Source organism: Musca domestica, unplaced genomic scaffold (genome assembly GCF_030504385.1).
Source record: "Musca domestica strain aabys unplaced genomic scaffold, Musca_domestica.polishedcontigs.V.1.1 25, whole genome shotgun sequence".
NCBI classification, from domain to species: domain Eukaryota; kingdom Metazoa; phylum Arthropoda; class Insecta; order Diptera; family Muscidae; genus Musca; species Musca domestica.
This window is the reverse complement of record NW_026712277.1, coordinates 12,137,307-12,162,283: the sequence shown is the minus strand read 5'-3', so window position 1 is coordinate 12,162,283 and position 24,977 is coordinate 12,137,307. Positions and strand designations below refer to the sequence as shown.

Here is a 24,977-nt window from a genome sequence, read left to right as displayed (position 1 = left end):
ATTACAACTACATTATTATTGTCGCGATTTGTTCGTATAATCGCGGTCGTTTGGATTAGAATTTTCGTTATATCTGGCGTTCGTAAAAACCTGTTAAACACATTATTTACTTATGTTTCCTTTAACGGCAAGAAAGTTCCCACCAAATAAATGAGAAACCCGGCAAAAGTAGGACGGAATGACATTATCCTTAAAGACTTTTCAAGAAAAAGTGGTAACAGCATGATTGGTATCCTCCGATTGGCTGAAATGTTTATTGTGAAGGAGTGCCGATTCCTTTGAGATTTTGGCAATTACCTCTTTTACCAATAACAAGTAAAACAACATTACGATTCAAACGTGTTCTCCTTTCAAAAACAAATACCAGTAAGACTGTTGGATAATACAGTTAATCTTTTCAAAGAACCATGAAGTGGGGTCATACCATAACGGGTACCTCTATAGACAGTTTTATACCACAAGGATTGTTATCTTATGCGAGTCATAAATACCAAATTTGAAAAAAAAATCGTAGGTACCTAGATATTCGATGTTCTACCGCCGGAGCTAGACCCCATTATGAACAACAAATCCCAATGTTTAGACAAAAATGGGGCAAAATCAAGAAAATACCGAATGTCGGGAGGTACCGTTATACGAAAACGTGGAGCGATACATCAATCCATCCTAGACATAAATGTTGTGCCAAATTTTGAAGCACATAATGTGGGCAGTGTCGGGATCGAACATCGTTAAATCTAGTTAGGATTTTACATATGTATATGACCAAAGTTTTTTACTAAAATGAAATAAACGGTTATCAAAAACGCCAATACCAAATAGGGTAGGACACTTTTAACAACTTGTGCGAAAATTCACTCAAGCCGTTCACCTATGCTTTTTAATCTGCTGTTAATATACCGTTTTCACCCCCAAAACAAGTTGGCACAAACTCTAAAGAATTGTGACAAACCGTGTGCAAGTGTTGCCAATACTAAAAGATTTGTATTTGATAGTACAGCCACAAACCAGGGGTGAGAGAATCTGAAAACTTGCCTGCGAATATGAAGAGAATACGGAAATCAAGAGAACACATCAGAGAATTTGTTCGAAACGCAGAATTAGGGGGAACGAACGAGTCAGAGATAGGACGACCAAAACTAAGAATTTAAGATGCGACACGAAGAAAATGCCATTTGGAAGGCATTCAAGCGAATTGGTTTACGAAATGTACAAAAACGAAAATGTAAAATATTTACGATTGAAGAAAAGTAGGGTTGCCAATTGTTTCCCATTCTAAAGTTTGAATTCCAGAAATATTTTGATAGTTCATTGGTCGTTTATGCGATATCCAATCACCACCCTGGAATCTCCGTTCTAATATGAGTCCGGTTGCATATCCTACGCCTCGAAATGGCATGAATATATATATGTATGTGTATACAGGGTTGCCCATATTCGACGGACCCATGTTTTTTTCGGCCATTTCGATGACTCTTTGGGCCCATTCCAATCGACGAGGCTTGTAAGCAGGGAACAAATGCAAATCAATGCGAATAATCCGTTGTAAAGTGGACCGAGCCATGCCCAACTGCTGAGAACGGCGTTTTTGTGATGTTCTTGGGGACCTCTCAACACTGGCTCGTACGGCAGCGATATTCTCGGCTGATCGACCAAGGCGACTTTTATATGGCCTCTTCGGATTAGAAAGAGCCTTACCAGTCGAAAATTTTTCGTATAATGGTGTTCTTAGAAGGCGCACTTCTCACATTTTTAAATATTTTAAAAGCACGTTGAGTTTTCACAATTGACTTCTTCTGTTGAACGTAAATTTTAACTATTTCAGAGCGTTCGCGTGGCGTGTATTGGTTCATGGTGATCTGCTTGGACTGGCGCTTTAAACGCGGTATGTCATTAAGCGATGTGACATCTCTGTCAAAAGTTATGGTGTTGCCAGATGGGTCCGTCGAATATGGGCAACCCTGTATTGTCAGTGGGCAGGATAAGTTGGAACATGTCCCCATATTCGGTATTTTTACGATTTTAGCCAAATTTTATAACGGAACAGTACCTCCTCCTTTGGCAATTCATTGTCTACATATAGGTTCACATTTTTCTATTGCCGTTCGGCACATCCAGAAAACATCGAGTTTACGGTATTTTGAAAACTTTCCAGCAACCAATTTCACTAGGAAAAAATGGAAGTGGACTCAATATCAATATCGACATTTTTATTTTATTTAAGGATTTCTTGGCCTCGTTGTCAATAGTTGCAACTTAAATATCCACGCCTTGGAACATAAATATTTACGCGAGAGGAGTGAAGAAATTACACATAAGTACCATAATAATTTCATAATTAAAAACAGGTAACATATACTTCATTTATTGATTGCACATAGGCGTGTATGGATTGGTTAATATTCTTAATATGTACGCTGATAAGGACTAAACTCAACAGCCAAACTTCAGATGAGAGACTGCAACTGATAAACACACAATTTCTTCGATTTTCAAATTCAATATACATCGCGAGATCTTTCCATCGTCCTTCCACAGCTCCGTTTTTCACTGCAGGTCCATAGTGGAACTGTCGTCATCATTTATTTGTATTTTGATATTGTTGTTTGATGGCGAGTCCAGGCAGCTTCCTGTCTGCAAAGAAGTCGACTGTGGTTTGATGCTGTCTGCAACGTTGACACTTCCTCGTCGACTTATTCTCGACTTGATGCGACTATTGAGTAGGTCAGATTTTAGTTGGGATGGGGTAGGTTGTACCATAATAGTAGAAGTGCTGCTATTGCGACGGCTAGTACTCAGGGATGGTATATCATCACAGCCACCACAGGCTCCTTCGGAATCGGTGACCTTGTCACTTTCTTGCGGCCGCAAGAAATAGCGGCCTTCTGCCGAGCGAGAACGTCTAGTTCGAACCGAATCGTAGCGCACCATTAACAGATTCTGTAATGATATGCGAGCAATTCAAGTGGATATGCATTTCAAATGGAAAGGTGATAGTAACCTCTTGCATTTCTGTTCTTTGGCTTGATTTGCGGGCTCTCCTCAAGCCATGCTGCTCCTCCAGTTTGTTGGCCACAGAATACACCCAATCTTTGGCTTGAGGAAACCCTATTGATGACTGAGATCTTTCGGGCAGATCTTGGTTTAACATTGAATCTCTCCGGCCGGTACTGCTGCCAGCCTCTAAAACGAATATTCTGGGGAAATCTATAACAAAGTCACGGCTTCTGATTAAATCAGCCAAAGCCCCATTTTGCCTTTGGTTCGTGTTGCCGGGAACATTTAGGCTAGAGTTGTTATTCACTATTGGATCTGGTTCATATTCAAGAATGCTTTCCTCGCTGCCCAAAAACTAAGGGAACGCACAAATGATAATGTTAGGTTTCAAGATTTATGTGCATATTAAGGGTTCTGCCAAATATCCTTTTGTAGCGTACACAGAAGCAAGAATCTACAGGAAGCATTTGTGTCTTCTGTTTTAAATAATAAAGTGAGTATAAGTGTATGTTTCAACATTTCAATCTACAGTTACTGCACCTTAAAATTAAATGCATTGTCTAAAAAGTAATGAATGAAAGCTTCGATGTTTAACTGAAGAAGTGTTTGGTTGCAGAGGCCGAAATATGATTGACTAAAAAAACACCAATTTTATGTGTTTTAAATTGTTCTTTACTTGAATAAAAGTCAAATCTGTGAAAACACACATAGGAATGGTGAGTTTCGTTTGCGTTCATATTCATTCGACGTACAGACCTCAAATATTTTCTCAGAAGACTGTCGCTATTTCGTCAAAGGGTGCATTTGGTTTTTGTATGTTCAAAATGTGACGACAATACAATGATAGGTAATTTATTCTTGTATTCTACAACTTAAAAAATTATTATGTTTCTAATTTCTAACTCAAAATGCATTATTTAAAAAAAAAATCTTACGAATTTGGAAACATATTTTTGCAATTTAACCAATTAGGTCGTTGACAATGTAGTTCCAATCTTAACACTTTCAGCTTGGCATCAGTCATAAATTAAACACTGTGCGTATTAAAGTTAACGTCACACGGAAATTGGGAAGGAACATGTGTCACCTTAGAGTGAACTAAAAGAATTTCCAACATTATCTATCGAAAACTTTTCTCTATTAAATAGGTCTACTGGCCACAAGATGTTATAATTCCGCAAAACAAACAAAACTAGTGGTCTGCATGTGGCAAAAACTGAAACAGGCCATTATATGGGTGGATCAGATTGTGTTTAAGAACGCAAACAGATTTAATATGTTTAGCAAAAGTAACCTCGTTGGTACTATGGCTGTGGAAATGTATCCAACTTAAAGAGACCCCGATGTCCTTCTTATAGTTGTTATCGTACATGTGAACCATGAACTACGGAAAATTGTGGGAACTGTCAGTGTCGACAACTGCAGAAGTTTTCAATTTGTAAATAAGTTGTTCTAAAATGTATATTAATTTATCTGAATATTAAGCGTTATTACGAATACTAAATGAAAGGAAGCACGGTACAAAAGGTCGGTCAGAATGCCCATCTGACAACCAATTGCAGTCAAAAACACAATTGTGATTTGAAATTCAGAGAGAGTCACATCACAATGGTGCAAACACTTTATCAAATCGTTGACAAAAGTATTCTTTTCCTTACAGTAGCCTGGCAATCAGCTGAATAAAATGTCAAAACATTTATACAGTTTTTGTATGTGTATGTATTGTTTTGAAAAATAAACAAAATAATTTTGAAAATCTTCAAATGCTGTTGAAATTTAATTCGTATTTAAAGCTTTGTTTGCGTTTTGGGAGGAAAAAGAATTGTAATCGTATTAGCAACTGGAAAGTGTGAAAAATCCGCGATGTTCCATACATTTTTCACGATTAAGATAACTTAAATTAAAATATTGTGAGAATAGAATCAAATAAACAAATAAACTTGTTGCATTTGTAATTAGTAAACTTGAATTTACAAAACTCTAGTTTCAGTGTTGTTTTTATACCCTACAACACTATGTGTTGGGGGTATTATAAGTTTGATTGGGCCAAAAATTATGTAACACCTCGAAATATTGGTTTCCCACATAGGAAAGTATATATGGATCTTCCTAGCTCGTCGAGCTGAGTCGATCTAGCTATGTATGTCCGTCCGTCCGTCTGTCCGTCTGTCCATGTTAATTTCGCAATTATGGCCCGATCTTCACGAAATTTAGAATGTAGGTGGGGTTGAGGTCAGAATAGAACCCTATTTCTTTTGGAGATGATCGCCAAATGTTTAGGGGTTGAAATGGACCAAATACTGAAAAAATGTCGGATTTTGCAGTAGCTATACAGGTCGCAATTATAGACCAATCGACGCGGAATTTGGCATGTAGCTAGAGTTTAGGACAGGGAAGAAGCCTACCAATTTGGGTGGTCATCGGATAATATTTAGCGGGTAAAATAGACCATATCTTTTGTGTTGAAAAAATTCAAAATTTTTCATTAAACCGTGAATATTTTAAATCCCGGCGAAGTCACAAAGCCATCACAAGGTTACTTCTGACCTTTACATTGATGTTAACATCCAACAAATCGGATATATAGCAAAATATGTGCGACATATATGTTTATCAAAGAAGATATGCTTGAAAAATCTCTTATATGTCGAGAACGGCTGAACTGATTTCGACAGTTCTCATTAATTCAGAATGGCCTCTTGGCAGGAAAGAAAAAACGTCTAAAAAAATCGCATAAAAATATCTCTATGAAGATGAAAATATTGATTTTTTAAAATTGTCTCATATTTTTTCAATTTTGTCATATTTTTGGCATATTTTCATTTTGAATTAAACATTTGGTAATATTTCTACAGCTAACAAAACTAAGTAGTTAGGACTTCAGGATATCATATACAGATCGCATTTATGGCCCGATCCTTACGAAATTTTGCATGGGGATAAGATGAGGGTCAGAATAGAAGCCTACTCTTTTTGGAGATGATCGCCATATATTTAGGGGTTGAAATGGACCAAAAAACTGCAAAATTGTCAGCAGGTCGTAATTATTGCCCGATCCTCACGCACATTTGAATGGGGGTTACCGGACATTGCATAAGCCAAGCAGTTTTGGATGGCCATCCCAAAAATATTCAATGTGTGAAATAGTTGCCAACTTTTGTAGACAAAATACGAAAATGTCCATTCCGTTGACTTTTTGGAGAATTCACAAATACAGGAAAGACGCACTTCTGAATATTTCGTTAACGCTGATTTCGTTGCGTTTCAGTCAAAAAATAATAATAAATGTTAATCTTTTGCCACGTCTGAAGGATTATTGGTCTTTGGGAAATATTGGTTCCAGATCTAGGAAGACCATTTACGTGCAACATCTACCAATAAATTGGAAATGATCAAATTAGTTTAAGTTGCTATTATTCGAAAATTAGAGAACGGAACCTGATGGTTTTCTTTTATTATTTGTCACAATATCTTGTGGAATTCTTTCGAGTATCTCGCCTGTATAAACTGTATCGTTTATTATAGTGTTGTAGGGTATTCAACGGTCGGCCCCGCTCGACTGTAGCCTTTGCTTACTTGTTTTTTTTTAATTTAATCAATCAGACCTACCTGAAATGTTTAGAATTTCTAAATAAGTACCGAGTTAAAACTTTCCTGAACTTACGCTTCAAATTTCAGGATTTTTTTAAATAAAAATTTTAAATTTCAATTTCAAATATAACTTCTAAATAACAAACACAATTTCTGAATTGACGGTCGACGTTTTTCACCACACAAGAAAAATAAATTTATTCAAATGAGAGTTACCTAAAAAGTTGAACATTTTCAACTCTGACAACTAAAACATTTTCTTTGTTTGTGTGTTGAAAAGAGAAGTCAATAATAAAAAATGTAAATGTTTGCAATTGGAAAATGTTACAATGGGGGTGAATTTATAAATATACGCTGAACTTTAATTGGTATGGTATATCCGCTGAATCTAAATTATAGTTGAAAATGAATTGCATTATGGGGTTTCCTGTACTAATTGTCGGGATTGCAACGACATCCATTCAAATTGAGACATCATTACCATGCCAAATTCATTGAAGTTATAAAATAAATGCAAGGTACTTTGATTCAAGTTTGGTTTTGAAAACATTTAATTTTGACATTTAATTTTGGGATTTTCACTTAGTATTGACTTTATCGTTATAATTACTAGCTTATTTGTAATACTAGTCGTAATAGAAAAATTGTTAACCAATGTTCGAATCTATCCTAAAATCGTGTTAGTTTAAAGTTTATATACAAGGTTGGTTTTGAGTGTTTTCTTCCAACATTCAATTTCGAAGGTTTGTTTAAAATTTGACTAGCCTTAAGTCACCGTCTGCTTTTGCACAAAGTCTACAAATTGTCATACTCGTCACTAGCTTAAACCAAGCGATTAACAAAATATGGCCTTAGCACTAGAGGAGGGGGTGGGAGAAGGGTGTACAAAAGTTTTTTCTTGCTTTCTCTGGTCTTCAGTTGGATCAGTTAAAAATAACGTAAAACTATAAAACTTATAAGTACTTTCATGTCAAGTCTTAGAACTCTTAAGTATTCATTTTTGGGATCAGTTTAAGCGTTTAAACTACAAAAGAAAAATCAATTAAATTAAGAACAATTATTTACATAAAGTTGTTGTTGCTGTTGTAATGAAGTGGGACAACTACAAATAATACAAAAATACGTATGGCGCTCTGGCACTAGCATGGGCCCAGACATCCGACGCTTCAGTGTTTCTGCTGCTCCACAGCTGGGTGGGTTAGACATCGGTCACTTGGCGACTGGCTGTGCTCACTTGAAAGTTTGCTATATGATCGATTTCATCCGCTTCTGGTATTGCGGCGCTTGTCTCTTGCCGATGGTAGTAGGACTGGTCGTACTCGTGACTACTGTGCGGTTCTAGTGACGCTGTCGTCTGGGTCTCCACACTTGCACTGAATCTATTGGGCAAACATGAGGATGATAGGGGGGGAAGTGGAACTGTTGTCGCCGATGGTAACGACGATGCCAGCGACGGAGGTGATGCGGATGCGGATGAAGATGTGGTGTGATGTTGGTGGGTTGAGTAATGCTGTGATGACTGCGATAGGCTGTTGCTTTGGCGGGGCACTACTCCTAGAACTACAACCGGCACTTCAGTGTCGTCTAAGGGGGTGGCATTGTTAGCTGGCAATTGTTGTACCGAGGGTGTCGTATGAATTTCATCACCCACCACATAACCGTAGAATTTGAGAACGTCTAGTTTGCACATTGGACATGTACGATGTTCTATTAGCCATGGATCAATGCAGTTTTTGTGGAATTCGTGCCTTGAAAGTAAATAGTTCAACGAAAATTAAAAGTTTGTTAAATACACAGGTGAAATACACGCAGCATACTTGCAGGGCAGGACACGTATGAGATCCGAAGCTTTGTACGCCTCGATGCATATGGCACAGCAGTCTGACTCGGCGTCTTTTTCATCAGTACTCTTGCCAGTCTTTGTGGGTATCTTCATAATGGCCTTCTTGGTAACGGAGCAAAGATGGCGCTGCACAACAGAAGAAATCGGTCAAGATGTCATTTTCCATATACAGTCTAATAAATACTCACGGACTGTTGATCTTTGGACTGCATGTATCTGAATTTTTGTATATAATAAAAAATTAGCCAGACCAGAGATATGACCATGAGAATAATAAAGGATATCGCCACGAAGAGGACAGATGTTCTGAAAATACAAATGCATTTAAGTGCCATTGATTGACGACAATCAGACATTAATCAAAGTCATTTTCGTGTGCAGTTTTCTGTGTGCATAATAATATGTCGGTAGCTCGTTTCAACCAAAGTCAATCAAACCCAATACCATATCTCAATTTCTGTGGCTGCAATATATAACTTTAACTACCATGGATTTTTTATCATGAGATCAAGTAGAATAATGTGCGGAAGAAATTATTTTAAAACGGTCCGGTATTTAGGACTCGGAATTTATTTAGCTCATCCGGTTTCACAAAGCCGATAACAATATCCGTTTCTCCGGAGTGGTGTAGGTTTTTGGATAGTGTGTAAAAACCCCCTCGGCGATCGATAACCAATTATTATGGACATTAACTAATTTTAGACAGCCTTAAATGCTATCGAATTTTGTATTCAGTGATGATCTTCGGTGTCAGATCTTCCGTCCCTCTCTGGCCGTACATCCAATATTGACTGGTGGGATACACGGACAAATTACTAATTTTAGACAGCCTTAAATGCTATCGAATTTTGTATTCAGTGATGATCTTCGGTGTCAAATCTTCCGTCCCTCCCTGGCTGTACATCCAGTATTGACTAGTGGGATAGACGTCCGAAAATTCCCTTATCGCAATTGTTGTTTAAAATAAAATTTGTTTTCATTCATATCAGCAATGTGGGAATGCATGTTTATGAGCATTTATATATTTGTTCTCATCAACGGCACAGAACTGCAACATCTGCCTGGCCTGTTGATGGTGATTGTCGAATACGAGCAAGTTCAATGACCTGTGACGCATTAGCTTTGTATTTATAATCGCAATCGTTCCAAATGGGACATTCAACCAGCGTGGTCTGGTGGATGACATGCCGTTTCATGTAAATATATTTCTAATTTTGGGAACATGCGGTCCCCCAACGGAACTCCAGTCACCTTCTTTTGAGATTTGTCCAGAATGCGTCTGAAATGTATCACTCACCTGTTGAGACTGTTTATGGGTCTCATTCCGCTCCTGCCTTCAATAATGTGAGCTGTGACATCCAGACCCTGATCCAATCTCATGGCCATATCTTGGCCAATGTCTTGATAAGTTATCACAGCGGTTATATTACCTAAAATACAAACGGTTGACATTTAATTGACATTGCGAAATGCGTAGTTTCCCATGCACCGTGTGCAACGAGAACAGAACAGATCGGAATACTACTCACGCGATTTGTCCTTGATTTGCATCTTTTCCAAGTTCATGACGGGCTTGTCGTTGTAAATGATGATCCCTGATGCCCTTTTGTTGTAGACATTTTTCACCTTCTCCTCGAAAGTGCAACGACCGCGACGGACTAAGGCGATCCACGAAATGCCCTCAGCTGGCGTTGGCTGGCCATTGGTGCCCAGAATATTGCTGGAGCAGGCAGTGTCGTCTTTTATGTCTTCAGCGTCGCTGATATGCACCAGCTTGCCGTGCACATTAAGGATCCTACCTTCGCCGTAGCGGGCTTTCTCCTCGCTGAACTTGACATGGCTATCTACGTAGCTGTAGTTGAGGAAGGCATATGTGTAGATGTCTACGGCTATGCGTTCTTCGGCAGCCATAGTTTGGGTGGTGTTTACTGATCGGAAATATCGTTCCAGTTCCTGGTTAGCGGTCGACATTGCGTACACCATTTGGGACCTACTTGCTGTGTAGGATGAACGTATGTCACTCTGCAAGGATAAACACACCAGTAGAAGTAACACTTCGCGTGTATCCATTTTCAGCGAACTGTTGTAGTGCAATTTGCCAGCGACTTTCGGCTCTTTCCTCCTTTTTTCACTGTTTTGATGATTTTGATGTGATATGTGTGCCAACCCAGTTGTCGCTGCTCCCTATACAATGATAAGCGTCGGAATCATTTGCTGCTTTCGTAAGCGCATGCAGGCGATCATTGGTCTTTTCCCGAGATCTTTTGTTTTGCGGTTTTTTAATTGTTGTTGTTTTTCTCTGCGTCTTTGACCAGCAAGACTTTCCAAAACTTGAGCACCGCGTTGAATTTTCGTCAACTTTTCACCTCAAATATCGTCAGAGTTCTAAAAAGTCAGTAAATAAAAAAATATTTTAATTCATGGCGGGCCGGGTCTTTCTCGATTTCTTATCAAAAGTTCTTTTAGTGCCTCTTTGGCAGTAAAGGTTTATTGTATTTTTATTCTACCCGTTTTCTTCATGCTGCACTGATAAGATTTGAAGAGTTCGTAAATAATGAATGTAATTTTGGTCTTGGCTTCATTTTGCGGTAGGAAGTGATTGAGGGAGACTGTGCAAATTCAGCTGTACCTACAACCAGCTCTCGACATGTCCTGCTTTTCAAGAATTCCCACCTGAATAGAAATCGCATCAACGAAGACACACACGCCACAAATATTGTCCCTTTTGTTCGCAAATGTGTATTTCGGACTCTGTTAGCCAGAAAACGAAAAAACGACTAGACTGCATAACACACGACTTGCTGCTCGGCCCCACCTTACTCGCAGTTGCCGCTGCTGCCCCGTTTCGGCACGGCATGCAACGATCGCGACGAGAGCCAAAATTGTCCCCAACCGTATGTATTGCATACGGCATTGTCAAGAGCCCTGTGACCAGGGGAGTGGGTGTCGACAGGAGGCTGATGTGTTTATTTGCGGTCGAAATGTTTAGCCAAGAATATGCGTCTTTGTGTATTGTTTGTTTATTATTACTTTTTGTTTATCATTTCTCCGCGGCCAACGTTCTGCACGTAGAGAAACAGGGCTGTGGTAGACGGAGTCGACTAACTGACCCACTACAGCGACGACACACTTCATCATCCTGTTTGGATTAGGTGCCAGAATATTTCACTGCCAGATATCGGATATCAATTAAAACAAGTTAAAGAGTATCAGACGGTTTTGTCGACATATTGATACCCTCAGCCTTTATCCGTTTATTCAAATATATTTTGACCCTCGATAAGAGAGCTACCGATGCAGTAGAACAATATTGTCCATTTCGTTACTGACCTTAGTCTGATGTTCGAGAGTTAACGTGCGCACCAGCCATCCAACCAGACAGACTGACGGACGGACGGACATCGCTAAATCGACTCCAAATGTCCTGAAACGTATTTGGTCCAAAGAGACCTAGGGTCTAAAACCGTTATTTCGACTAGGTACGTTTTGGCCGTATCAAATGATATATACCCTCCTCTCTAGCCCTTTGGCTGGGAGTATAATGAACATGTTCTCGACCGAATAAACGGTCGACTTTGGCAATTTGGCGTTTCCAGATTTAGAATCGCCAAATAAAATGAAATTAACAATCTTAGAGCGTGCACACACATAGCTACCTCCACACGAATCTACGAACTCGTATGCGGTGTGTGTATGTGTATGTGCATATAGAAGCGATATTAATTACGAATAAAATACAAAGCGATTTGCGAAGCTTAATTATTATTTTAGACATGTTCCATATTATAGAATGATGGAATTTGAAAACAACATGCATATTTATATACACCCCTACATACTGGCCATGTACGAGGGAGAAAAACGAAGAAGCCGGTTCAGTTTAGGAAACACTTTAAAATGCCAGCCACACAAAGAACGCGCGGGCAAACGGGCTATGAAATCAAACGCGCCTAGCTGCTAGTCCACAAACTGTCTAAAATATGGTTATTAGCGCGGTTACTCCGACGTTGTTTTTCTTTATTTGGACGTTGTTGTTGTGCTCTCTGTTCATAAGATGTCAAGCGAAACGAAGAAAACATCTACACAAAATAACAACACTACTCATAAATTAAAGCACAAAATATCAAATGCTGAAAAACGTGATTATCAGAAACGTGCTGGACATTTTTAATTTGACGCAATTCGAAACTAATATTTTTGGCATGGGCGAATTCTCGTTGATGGTTGTTTTGGTTGTGCGGTAGCTGCTCTTTCTGCTGTATCTCTCCATCGAGTGAATACCATTCAGTCCTGCTGGATAGACTGTTGTGTTGGAAGCTCTCTCTCTCTCTCTCTTACATTTCTGCACATCTCCCTCTAGACTGTTAAGGGGTTTAGCTATCTACCAGGATGTGATCAGGATGGCTACGTACTTGTAACAACAAAGCAAGTATAGCATCTGTAGCTGGGTTACAACCCTCGCCCCTTAACAAGAGCGTTGACAAGGCACCCTTTTGTGTTTCCAAAAGTGGCACTCTTCAAATGTGTTACGTTACCATTGACGGACCACAACAGAACAGCATAGCCAGTCTATCACGTTACATTGGTCAACAAATGTCCTTATTTTGTGGCATCGGAAACTATTAGGGAACAACTCCTGGGCCAACTGCTCTGGACTAAGCGGTTTGGTCCGTCATCTTGCAATAAAAGTGGAGTATCCTTCCCTATAAAAAAATTTGTGCGATTATCGCCAGGATCAGCTTCGTACCTCTTGTGTACATGAATTTCAAAGCAATTTCAAAACTCAAAAGCAAATCAATGCACACTGGCAAAAGTGTTTCGGACTTGTTCCTTTTGCCAAAAATAACACGAATGCCGCAGCTGAATGAACTCTGCCGAATATACATATATGTATCCATGTGTATGTATATTTCTGCACACATGTATATACATCGTGTGTTTCAATTCGGATCGAAAAAACAAAACTTTGAAGCAGATGTTCAAATATTTGTAACCGAACACAACGTTTGTTTTCACAGATGTGCAACGCCGTGTGAATTTATTTATTTTGATGTAAAGAAGTCTGGTTGAGGTCAAGTAAAGGAATTCACATCTGACTGAAATTGTGCTGAAATACTGTGTACTGCCATGGTTGAAAGAGTGCTTCATCGTTTTCTTGATGCTTTCGCTTTCGATTTCAACGAGTCTACGTAAATAATATATGTCGATCGTTTCGTGCTGTAACACAAATGAGCAAGAATCTATGGAGAATAGCCTTAATAATGTGTTAGTGGCTCTCCTCCATGGTAGCACACCAAATAAATCGGGAGCTCAATGTTCAGGGCTAATACTTAGTCGATAAGATAATGATAATGCCGATATACTCCCGATATATTGACTTGATGTTATGCTCATAACAGAGCATAAGATACCGAACAACCGGCATGCGTGCAATTATATTATCTCGTTGTGCATTCTCTGTGGAGAGTTTGTTTGGGGAAGACCCACCATTTGAATCCGGCGAGTTGGGTCAATCTGACAAAATGTCTATCACTCCATGAGTCGTAATTATGGCCGGAGCATTGTGAAACATTCCATTGGATTGGTGTAATGGTCAGAATGGATGGAGATGGACAGAAAATATTTACAAGGAATATTTACGTGATTTTGGCTTGATTATGTAGTAGCTCCATGAGCCACATTTACACAGATATACGAGAATTGAATTGCTTGAATATTTCGCAAAGATTCTGACACAGATCAAATGGAAAGATTCCAATATTTTGGGGAATTACATTCTAGATAAAAAACATTCCGAGGTGTTCAATAAAGGGAACATTTGACAGAGTTAATTGCGGGCGGTCACAAGCATATGTATCTTATGTGTACCTTACCCAGCTTGCCAACGATATCAAACATGGGCTCATCGACAGCACTCAAGCAACCAAACTAGGCAATTTATATATTTGGGTCAGGCAATGGAGTGCATAAGGAAACCTCTTCTGCATTTGAATTAGAAAAATGGGATTGCATCATCCGAGAATTAGAATTTATGGAAAATCACACATTGATTATACATTCGCGATGCATTACACCAATCTTGAGAACGACTTTCCCGACGGAACTCCGTTTAATTACAGAACAGTTTTTGTTTCCTAATTTAATTTGTAATTGTGTAACTCAATTATGAGTTACACCTCGCTGTGGTGACTGCATGAATGTGTCGGGTGAGAATGTATCGGCTCTTGCTGCATCATCCTTTGTTTTGCTTGTAAAATAATGGGGTATTATACCCATACATACGTATTTGTAAACACTTGCAAAGCATATTTGTAAACATACACATCAAGTGTGAGGCAAAGCTAGTTGGACAAAAGCCAATATTCGTCGGATAAAAATACTCAACATTGTGTTTAAGTTTAAACATACCTTAGTGCATACTATGTATGAACGTGTGTATGTATGTATGTATACTGGTAACGATTGTTTTGTGTCGATGCCGTCAAAAACGTAATGAGCATTGATTTTTTCGATTTTTCTTACTTCTGCTTACGACAATATGCAGCAGTGGCTTGTGAAGACTTTTAGGTGACAAATTGTAAACCCCCTCAACCTCTGTATTTATATTCAATTTATGTCTTGAAATTGATTATTTTTTATTCGTATAAAACAGACACTCCCAACTTTTAATGGAAACCTGCATCTAATCGTGCAGGTCGTTAAAAGGACCCTTTTTCGGATAGGTTCTTGTGTTGGGTCCTCAACTAGTCTCGTGTACTTTGATGGGGTCATGTATGTGAGTGAATATGCCCAATTTGTTATTTATTTCTTTTCTTGAAATCGACATGAACTACAAATTGTCAATGTCATAGCAAGATTTTGTTGCTGTATTCTTGGTCATCAAAATTTACCCCAATTTCTGTGCCGAAATCATTAATTTATGGACTCTCGATTTGGATACTGGCCAAATCATGCGTTGGTGTTTGGTTGTTGCAACATCAGTAATAGTACCGTAATGTGATATGCCACGGGGGCGCTGTGGGAGATGTCAAAAGTCGTCCCCATAATGGAAGTAAATTGCGCAATGAGACATCAAAATAATCATAAAAAGAAGCCTGTATATTGAAGACATTTAATATGAGGGACAATTGTTCGGCCTTCAGCCATCAAAGCAATTTCAAACACTGTGGGTGAAATGTGGCGAAAATTGGAGCATCACGGAAGACCTGCAACTTCGACGTAAACAATTAAACAATTCAAAGCGATACATTACAAATACGACACAATGCTGAATTGCACAATTCAGCAACTAGGAATTGCGCCCGATGCTTGGCAAGAGAGTTATTTCCATTGGGTGCAACGGAGGTGCTTCCATGGAATCAATGATTTCACAAGCTCAGTCGCTAGCCTCAAAGGTAGTGGCCAAATATTCGATAATTTTGCATTATTTGAACCAATTTTTTTCCTAATATGGGACATTCTGTCGATCGTTCCATGTTGCAGTTTCTTTATTTTTCGTAATTATATTTATTACATTTGTATTGAGGTATGTGTATCAGACTTAAATTTACATTTCTAAAGGTGAGAATGCATAAAACGCTTTTTTGACTGGCTTAAGTCTTCTTCGGAAAAGAGCAAATGATCATAGGCACAAAATCGAACTAAGTCAACCTAAAACTTCTTTGTTCCTCTTCGAAGCCAGGTGATGACTTATTATTATTGTTGTTTACCCTGCAAATAATTCTGGACTAAGTGATCCATTGCAGCACCTATGGATTAGTTTCAACATTGTCTTATGTAATGCAGCCATGGACCACGTTTTTGCATAAAGAGATTTCCTAGTTAAGTAAAGGCAAGTGTTCGTGTTTCACCTTTTGCACATAAAGTTGTTGTTGAACTGTTTAAGGTAAAGATGTGTGGGAATTATAAAATAAACCATTATAAGGCTCGTAATCTAAACGTAACTTTGTATTATTTTGTGCAATTCGAATTTGGGGGAAAACAGCGTCCATTAGAGTATAGGCTATAACCAAAGTACGTAGCAATATCTTGAGCGACTCATTGGTGCGAAGTTTTTCGACAAAGCACACGTTGACTCAAAAGTCGTTGTTATCGCGGAATAATAAGGTACTTGTTACAAGAAACTAAGTCTATGGATAGCGAACGAAATAATGGATCTATGGAAGAAAATTGTTAGAAGTATGCGATTAAATTACTAGCAAAATCGAAATCTGTACAACGCTTCTCACTACAATTGACAGCGAAGATGGTGTACAAACATACGTGCAGTAACTTATGCTTTTAACATACAATACCCCATAAATAACATTTCATGAAGAACATTAATATTGGCATTGGCTGCAATAACAAAAACATTCCTCGTGATAATAGCACAAATCGAAATTAGGTCATATCCGTTGGACCCGACGGCGATAAACTAATGAAACGCTCTCGCTGCTCGGCGGAGAAGCAATCTCAAGTCAAATGTATTCCCGACTGGTGCAGATAAAAACATTTCCAAGAACGGTTTGACGACGGCAATGGATAAAATAAAAAACAATTACTTGCACAGCCGAATGTTTTTCGAAATTTTGAAGCAATCTTATGGTGCTATTATAGAGCAGCCATTACATGAGGCGGATTCTTTGAGAATTATAGAGAATTATTTGCAAAGTTATACAATAAATTGGAACCGTCATTTGAGAATCAAATGTGTGATATTAGATAAGGCTTTGTTTACATTATTTTACTTCCATTTATTTATATTTTTATACAAAATGTGTGAATTTAATTAATTCGAAAACATTGATTTCCAAAATATGTCCAAAAAGGCCAACATTGATATAAATGAAAATATACATCCGTCACAAATAAATTGAAACAATAATAACCATTGTTGGGTTCTCTCCTCTACCGTTTTGTTCATCATTCATACTACGTTCAGATGGGATAGTTATTTATTTGGTCGCCATCGCAAATGTGATTTCTATTTGCACGTCACCCTGAAGGCACCTTAAAATTTACCAGTTCTGCATATGGTGTAGAGGCCCACCTACATACACTGGTGGCCAAAACTAAAGCAACTTAAATCGCAAAGACAATAAATGTCCTGTAACTTTTACAAAAATAAACAAATCGTAATTATTTTTCCAGGTTTTAATTAGGGGGTTTAATTCACTTTTAAGAAACTAAAAATAAAAATACAAAAATAATTTTGAACGAAAAATAATATGTGGAAAACTAAAATGACCCAATTTTTGCTTGGTCAAAACTAAACCAACTTTTGATTTTTTATTTTAAAATAATTAAATTTTGGCTAATAGTCGATAGCATAACCATTATTTTAGATAGCAGCTGCACACCTACGAGGCATTGAATCTATAACACGCTCAATTTGATCCTTGGGTGTGCTTTCCCAGGCACCCCGAATTCTATAGAAAATGTTGTGCTTATTTATTTCCGAATCTCTCTTGATCTTCCTATCTACGATACTCCAAAGGTTTTCTAAGGAGTTTAGGTCAGGTGATTGTGCCGGCCATAACAAAACATGAATTTTTGACTCCCGCAACCAATATTTGACAAGTTTTGATACAAGTTTGGGATCATTGTCATGCTGAAACACCCAAATCAGCCGAATATTTTACTCAACGTAAGGGAGCAACGTGATGTCCAACACATCTTTGTAAACAAACCGATCCACAACTTCCTTTATTTTATGGATAGGCCCAAGTCCATAGAAAGAAAAACAGCGCCATGCCATTTTTGACCCTCGCTCATGCTTCACTGTACCTTTGCAACACTGCGGCTTGAGTCCTTCATTTTTTGGTCTTCTCACCGTAAAATTTTTCACGTCTGAGCCTTTAATATTAAACGTAGACTAATCCCAGAAATAATGTTTTTTCCATTGAGCTTGATTCCACTTAATATTATCGTCTCCGAAAGCCTTCTTGATTTTTTCAGATATAAATGGTTTTTTTTTTGATGTCTTACGGGCATGCAGACCAGCTGCCACTACTCGTCTACGCACTGATCTCGAGCTTATATCCAATGATTGCTCTCTCACCAATCCAGTTAAACTCTTAAATAGTTGTTTTTTATTTCTCTCACAATTTGTGGATCAGTACGGGCTGAAGTTTTTTATTCAGGTACTGTATTTGCTTCTAGCCATTTTTAAAAATTTTTTGGGCAGTACTTAAAAAACGAAAAGAAAAACACATACTGTTGTAAAAAACTTCTCAAAAAGGATTTATGACAAGCGAAATTGTCGAAGGAAGCAAAAAGCGATAAATATCACAGTAAAAACAACTGAAATTGCAGCGGTTATATGAATGTACAACAGAGTTGCTTTTGTTTTGTCCAAGCCAAAATCGGGTTAATTGACTTTACCAAACATTATTTTTTATATAAAAATGAATTTTGGTTTTATGTTTTTGGGTTTTAAAAAGTGAATAAAGTACCTAATTTAAAACAAGAAAACCTTTCTCATTTTCTTAATTTTTGAAAAAGTTACAGGCCATTCATTCTCCTTGTAATTTCAGTTGCTTTAGTTTTGGCCACCAGTGTATGTACACATATAGAGATTTTAATTCCACCTGAGTGTTTGTTGTTATTTTAAACTTATTTGTTCGATTCTTTTTCGTTTTGGGCCGGAAAACGTGTTTTAGTTAAAAATAAATGTTAATCAACCAAGAACTCGACCCGAAAGAGGGAGGTAAATAATAGGATTAGACGGCCTTTGGACGCTGCCGTGTCACAAACTGCCTAGGTATAAGTGAATGAGCCGAACTCAAGTGAAAGGTACTTGAATTAAAAAAGGACAAATAGATTTATATCAAACAAATGTATGCTCTTTACGCCACATTATATCTGGTCGGTACAGGGACAATCCGAACGAAATTTTAATTGGCATATAGATCAGACATTATTATTCATCAATAAGTAATAAATATGAGTTAAACTAATAAACATTTTAAACTTTTAATGAACAGTGCGAAAAAACAAGTCCCGTTACCTTGGGTAATGAGCATGCCAACATTTTAGCGCCAATGTGATAGTACCAAATATAGTACCGTTTCGAGTTTGAGTTTACATTGTGTGGGCATATGGCTGAGAAGATAGGGGTGGTTAATGTTTTTGATTTAAACATAAACTGAACGCTTGCCAGTTTGGTTGTAAAAAATACTTAATTATCTGACTTTAAATGCAAACAATGACAACTAGAGGTGCCACATGCCGACCGTAGAAGCCGCACTACAATCCATCTTAACGACATGATTTACACCAAGAACGTGATCAAGTCCGTATTTGCCGGTAAGCGGATCGCTTACAAAAAAAAAACACATTCGACCCCATTCATTAACACGCTGATGTGTTTCCACTTTGTATTGTTTATCACTTTTATTTGTAAATTAATTTGATATTATTATTGGTTTCAACGGCTTCGTCTAAAGTTCAGCTTGTGTTTTCCTTATTGAATGGTGCGTGTCTAGAAACGTGATTAGGTGGCAAAATTTGCATATTTTTATGTGAATTTCATACTCTCGCTTGATTGCTCTGCGCCTGTTTTCTGGAACTATGCGGAAAAGATTTTCATAAGTGATCGCATGGGTTGTTTGTGGGACATCTTTGTGGACATAAAGTCCCACATTTTCTTGTGGTTGATTTCTGATGGGCTTTTTGGTGAGGTTATATGAAAGAAAAGCAAACTTGTTTAGCAAGACGTTTCGATGACATTATCAAAGTTTTCAAGAGCCCTTTATTTATTTGTCATAACAATCGTTTATTATTAATACTAGAAACTGGACTACTCCGCACATAATTGTATAGAAGTTGGAAAACTGAAAATTGTGATTGTCTTTAAGTTAATCACCTGCAATGCGAGCTTGAGTTAAATACTGGAAAATATTTAAAAAAACCTCATTTTATTGGAAAAGAAGTAATCGCTTTTAATCGCCTTCATACAATGCGCTTGAAGACAGTGACCATTTCCGGGTTACACCAAATAATTAATATTTCGAATTAATGCCGTTGCTGTTGTTTTACGATGTTCAAGCCTGAATGCGTATTTACATATTTGACGTCACTTCAATGCAATCGCTAACCATGTTTGAATAACTGGATATGTTGTATCCGACATTCATTTATTCTTTTCATCTATCGAAATGTTGTTGTTTTCATTCTACTGTCAACTCTCTGTGCCGTTGATTGTGGCTGAGCAGAGCGTCACATATGATCAAAAGCAAATTACGTTTTAAGTTAGGACTTCCGCTACCGGGAAGCAGTTCAAGCCATGGCCTAGTGCGCGTTCCAAAATTTGTTCATGTTGTCGTTTGGTTATTGTAGATCTCTATCTCTACTTCTTTTACAACAAGATGGTGCATAGTTTGTTGTCTGACACTGCTTTAAATGAGATATTCCCAAATATCTTCATACTCACTAACTCACTTCGATTCGGATGTTATGCCGTTGGAAATTTGGGTCACCGCGATTTAAAGTGAACTTGTAACATTAATACTCTTTGCTGCGCTCCCATCAAGTGTTTGGCAATACGTATCAACAATTGCCATGCAAGTGTGTATATTTGTATGTAGGTTAGCGGGTGGGTGGCATCCACTTTACATCGAATGATAACAACAAAGCAAACAAACATGAAGTGACTAAGTTATTTGTGGTTAAGACACTAGGCTCAATGACAAATGGGTCATGCAGTTTACAATTTCACAAATCGGAAGTCCTACAAATATGGGCTGGGGGGATATTTGAGACAAACCATTAAAAGAGACAAGTCCAAATGGGATGCATTTTGCACCAAAGCGTTATCCAAACACAATGTGGATGGATTGTTTTTCACATGGCCTTTGAACTGTCAAGATTCCCCTTATTTGCAACAGCTTTATTACTAATACTATTTCAAACGAAATCAAATAGTGAAATTGGACATTAAGTTATGCTTTGATCGTGGAAATCGAGATCCAAGACCAAACAGTTCGATTACTACAAATCGCTCATGTAGACATGTATGTAATTAATCTTCCACATGTCAATTGATTAGAAAAAGATTGCAATATTTGTTTCATTCCGGAATGATGTGGATTGAGCAGGTCTCGCAATGTATTTGAATTGTTACAGTTCAGAAGAAATCCTTTCTCTGCACATTCTTCGTTTAATCTGTGTTGAACGCACATTGCTTCAATTAAACTATTGAAATGTTTCCTTTTTATCCCCCCCGTCAAGACGTTCGATGATTTTTCGTGTGACAGTTTTCAAAATGAGCGCCCTTCCACGCACTAACTTGGCATGTGTGTGACACTCACACCCCCATCACTTTTCATATTCTCAGGGGGTGATCTTCTGTTCTTTCGATTTAATCATATCCCCAACAACAGCAACATGAGGGAGTAGTGTGATGTACCCATGCCGAGAACTACACCAATGTCGGATGGGAGATTGACACCATGCCAAGATATCGTGTGGGACTACAACGCTGCAAGATTTCAATTAGCTCAACTCTGTCTCTGCATGAGTTTTCTTTATTCTCGCCCTGTTTGTTTATCTACACAAGTGGAGTAGCTGGGGCAAAGGGTGGCTGACTGCGTATTCATTGTCTGCTGTTCCCAGCTCTACAATGCGACAATGCAAATTGTTTATAATTATGTAGTTACATGAACATTTTTGTCAAACTGAAAACTCATAAAAATTTAGTTCTTGTGGTTGTTGTTGTTGTTGTAATATTAATTGTCTCGACATCGCCAATGCTTTTGTTTTATTCTGTTTTTTATTTGCCGTCCTTATGTGTGTTTATACCCTCCACCATGCAAAAAAGAGTACATCTAATATACGAAGAGTACATCTAATTCGTGATCAGCGTAAAATTCTAAGTCGATTTAATAATGTGATTTAAATTTGGTATTTGAAACTTGCAATAGATAGCCAACCAACCCTATACCAGAAAATTGTCTATGCAGATTCGAGTCTACGACGGAATTCAGCACCTTTTACTTGAAAATAAATGGGTGCTTGACTTCACATTCGCTTTCTCGCTATGTTTTCCAACATAAGTGTTGTGTTGTGTGTATGTCCGTGTATTTCATTTCGTTATCGCGTACGACGCATTGCCAATTAATCAAAAGAAGAAAATTAAATCTGATTTTCTATGCGGCAATAATTGATTTTTATGCCAACACTTAAGTGTGAACCCATCACACCGATAACAAATAATACAACAATTATCAATTTAATTTAATTGAATTGTTAATAGGGGTTAGCGCTTGCATTTGATAGTAATATGAACCGGTGAATTCTGGTTAGAGTGAACGAGCCCCATATTAAAGAGTTCGAAGATGAAGAATGCCAAAGTATATTACTGATGTTTCGAAAGCAATCAAACAATCGTTATTAGGAATCAATTTGACACTTGTTCCAAAAACCATCTGATCTGTTATTGGAAATGTGTACATGATCAGGATTCTTAACTTGCAAGACCTATTATGAATTTTAGATGCCTCAGCATTTCGTGCGATTTACGTACCAACAGCATGGGGAATGTACATTTCATACATTCATACTTATGTACATGGTTCAAGGAAACGAAAAAGAAAATATTCGTCATTACTTTTGCTTTATTATCCATGTGTTGAATTAGCTGAATACAATGACGACCGACTTTCAACAGGGTGAGGGGTATGCGGTCGACTTTATTCAAACAACAGATACCCAGTTCCCATACAAGCGAAGAAATCACATGAATTTTTTAGTCCCAAGTGTTGACGGGTTTAGTATTAAAAGAGTATTTAAAAGTTTGGTTAGGAAGTATGATAGGAACCATCAAATTGGAGAGATGTAAGTGCGACCAGAAGACTAATGCCTACAAAATTTTATAACTATGCCACAATTGTGAACCGCTCAGCATGACATTTTCCTTGGTAACAATTATAGTCCAGTCCAAGTGAAACATTTATAGATTTCCCCATATTTTGTGGGTGAGAATGGGGAAAGGTTTAAATTTAAGTTGCATTACGTTCTGTCCTGGTGTTTTGTTTTAAATGAATTTCTTGCTTATTTTGTTACTAACCACTTCATGTTATCCACATTAGTTGTAAATCCTTGATTTGACGAAGGCGAAGCAAACGTTTCAGAAGCGGCCAGCTTTTAATCAGCTGTTAAGCTCAGTACGTGCACATTTGAACGTCGCTATTCCTCTACATGTCCATGGAAAATTAGGGGTTGTTAAGGACATTTGGAGCAGATAAATACCGATACATGTTTCCACTCTTCCCGTTTGACATTTACGAAAAGCGTCGAGAGAGTATTGATTTTCTCAGTGAAGAAAATCAAGGAAAGTCCAAGTGTTTGTGCTAAGAAAAACAACAATAATAAATACAACGCTCACCTTTTTCGTTTTCTTAAAATGAATTGTTAATTTAAGCTTATCGCAGTGCTGCTACAACTCCAAAGCCGTTTTAGTTGTCAGCTGTTTTTGTTGTTTCTGTTGCTAAATCAAGTTGGCTTAAATCGAGTGGTCTGTTAGCGTTCTTCTGGTGCTTTTGTTTGACTTGTTTTTCTTTTGTGTGAAGTTATTTATATTTTTTGTGTTTCGCTGGATTCGACATTGCGTTAAAAATCTCAAGGTGTAGAGCTGTTAAAAAACTGAGATAATTTTTTGATTTGCCAGGATATCTTCTGGATGTTTTCTTGGCCAGGAGAACTGTAATTGCACAATTGTAATGGATTTGGCTTAAAATGTCACACACACGAACGCCCAACACTTTGGTAAATATCGACGAATCTCACGAATATTATTATTTATTTTTTGTTGGACGATTAATATTTTCTTGCTCTGTTTCTATTTTGTTTTTTTTTTTTGTTTTACAACAACACCACTCCACCGAATAGAACAGGATCAAGTTTGACTTTGAATTTGTATCACAGAACTGAATTTACAATTACTCTATTTGTCTTATTTGTTTTTTTATTTTTTCTTCTGAACACCAGACAAAATCTATCGCACGGCGCACGTCCTCCCTGTTCGGCGGTTGTATACACTCTTACGACTGACTAGGGATACGTAAGTCGACTTTTGTTTGATTAATCGAAAAATCCAAAAGCTAAACTCGCAAAGTCGATCTTTTGTAATCGATTTTGAAATCATCGATTTTATAATTTTCTTTTTAATATGACCCTCGCGATTACGGCTAGTCTACACATCGTCAAGCGTACAAGATTTAAAAGTTGAACAACTTTAAAATTGACAGAACGACTTTTTTTAATTCAATACAATAATAAAATTCAATATAAAATATTTGTGTGGGTAACTCACCTAATTGGAATCGACGGTGTTGTCAGAACTCGTTTCTGCTGTCCAATTAGAAGAACATCAATGGTCGGTTTTACAAAGCAAAATAAATCTGCACATTTGTCAACAGTTTTCTAACTCCTTCTCCTTGACATTGGTCCACAAAAAAATTCAAACGACACTTACCGAACCGATGACATTAACGACATAAGTTAATTTATTAATTTGCGTTTCCGATCTAAAGATTAAAATTGGAATCCGAACGCACGAAAAATC

General features: G+C 37.6%; 1 protein-coding gene across 5 annotated transcripts; it reads right to left on the bottom strand.

Annotated features, from left to right (window-relative positions):
* Positions 1-1,749: 1,749 nt before the first annotated feature.
* On the bottom strand, positions 1,750-24,458 carry LOC131802855 (E3 ubiquitin-protein ligase goliath-like). 5 transcript variants are annotated; one of them, XM_059123550.1, is made up of 8 exons: positions 23,799-24,458; positions 9,961-10,816; positions 9,729-9,861; positions 8,620-8,737; positions 8,406-8,557; positions 8,240-8,336; positions 3,002-3,352; positions 1,750-2,940 (listed from the first exon to the last, which is right to left on the bottom strand). In XM_059123550.1, the coding sequence occupies exons 2-8, from the start codon at positions 10,499-10,501 to the stop codon at positions 2,548-2,550; spliced, it is 1,785 nt and encodes a 594-aa protein (XP_058979533.1). In that variant the 5' UTR covers positions 10,502-10,816; positions 23,799-24,458; the 3' UTR covers positions 1,750-2,547. The 5 variants fall into 5 exon arrangements, with proteins under 5 accessions (XP_058979533.1, XP_058979536.1, XP_058979535.1 ...); XM_059123553.1 differs by lacking the exon at positions 23,799-24,458 and adding an exon at positions 23,481-23,754; XM_059123552.1 differs by lacking the exon at positions 23,799-24,458 and adding an exon at positions 11,105-11,202.
* Between the last annotated feature and the right edge of the window lie 519 nt (positions 24,459-24,977).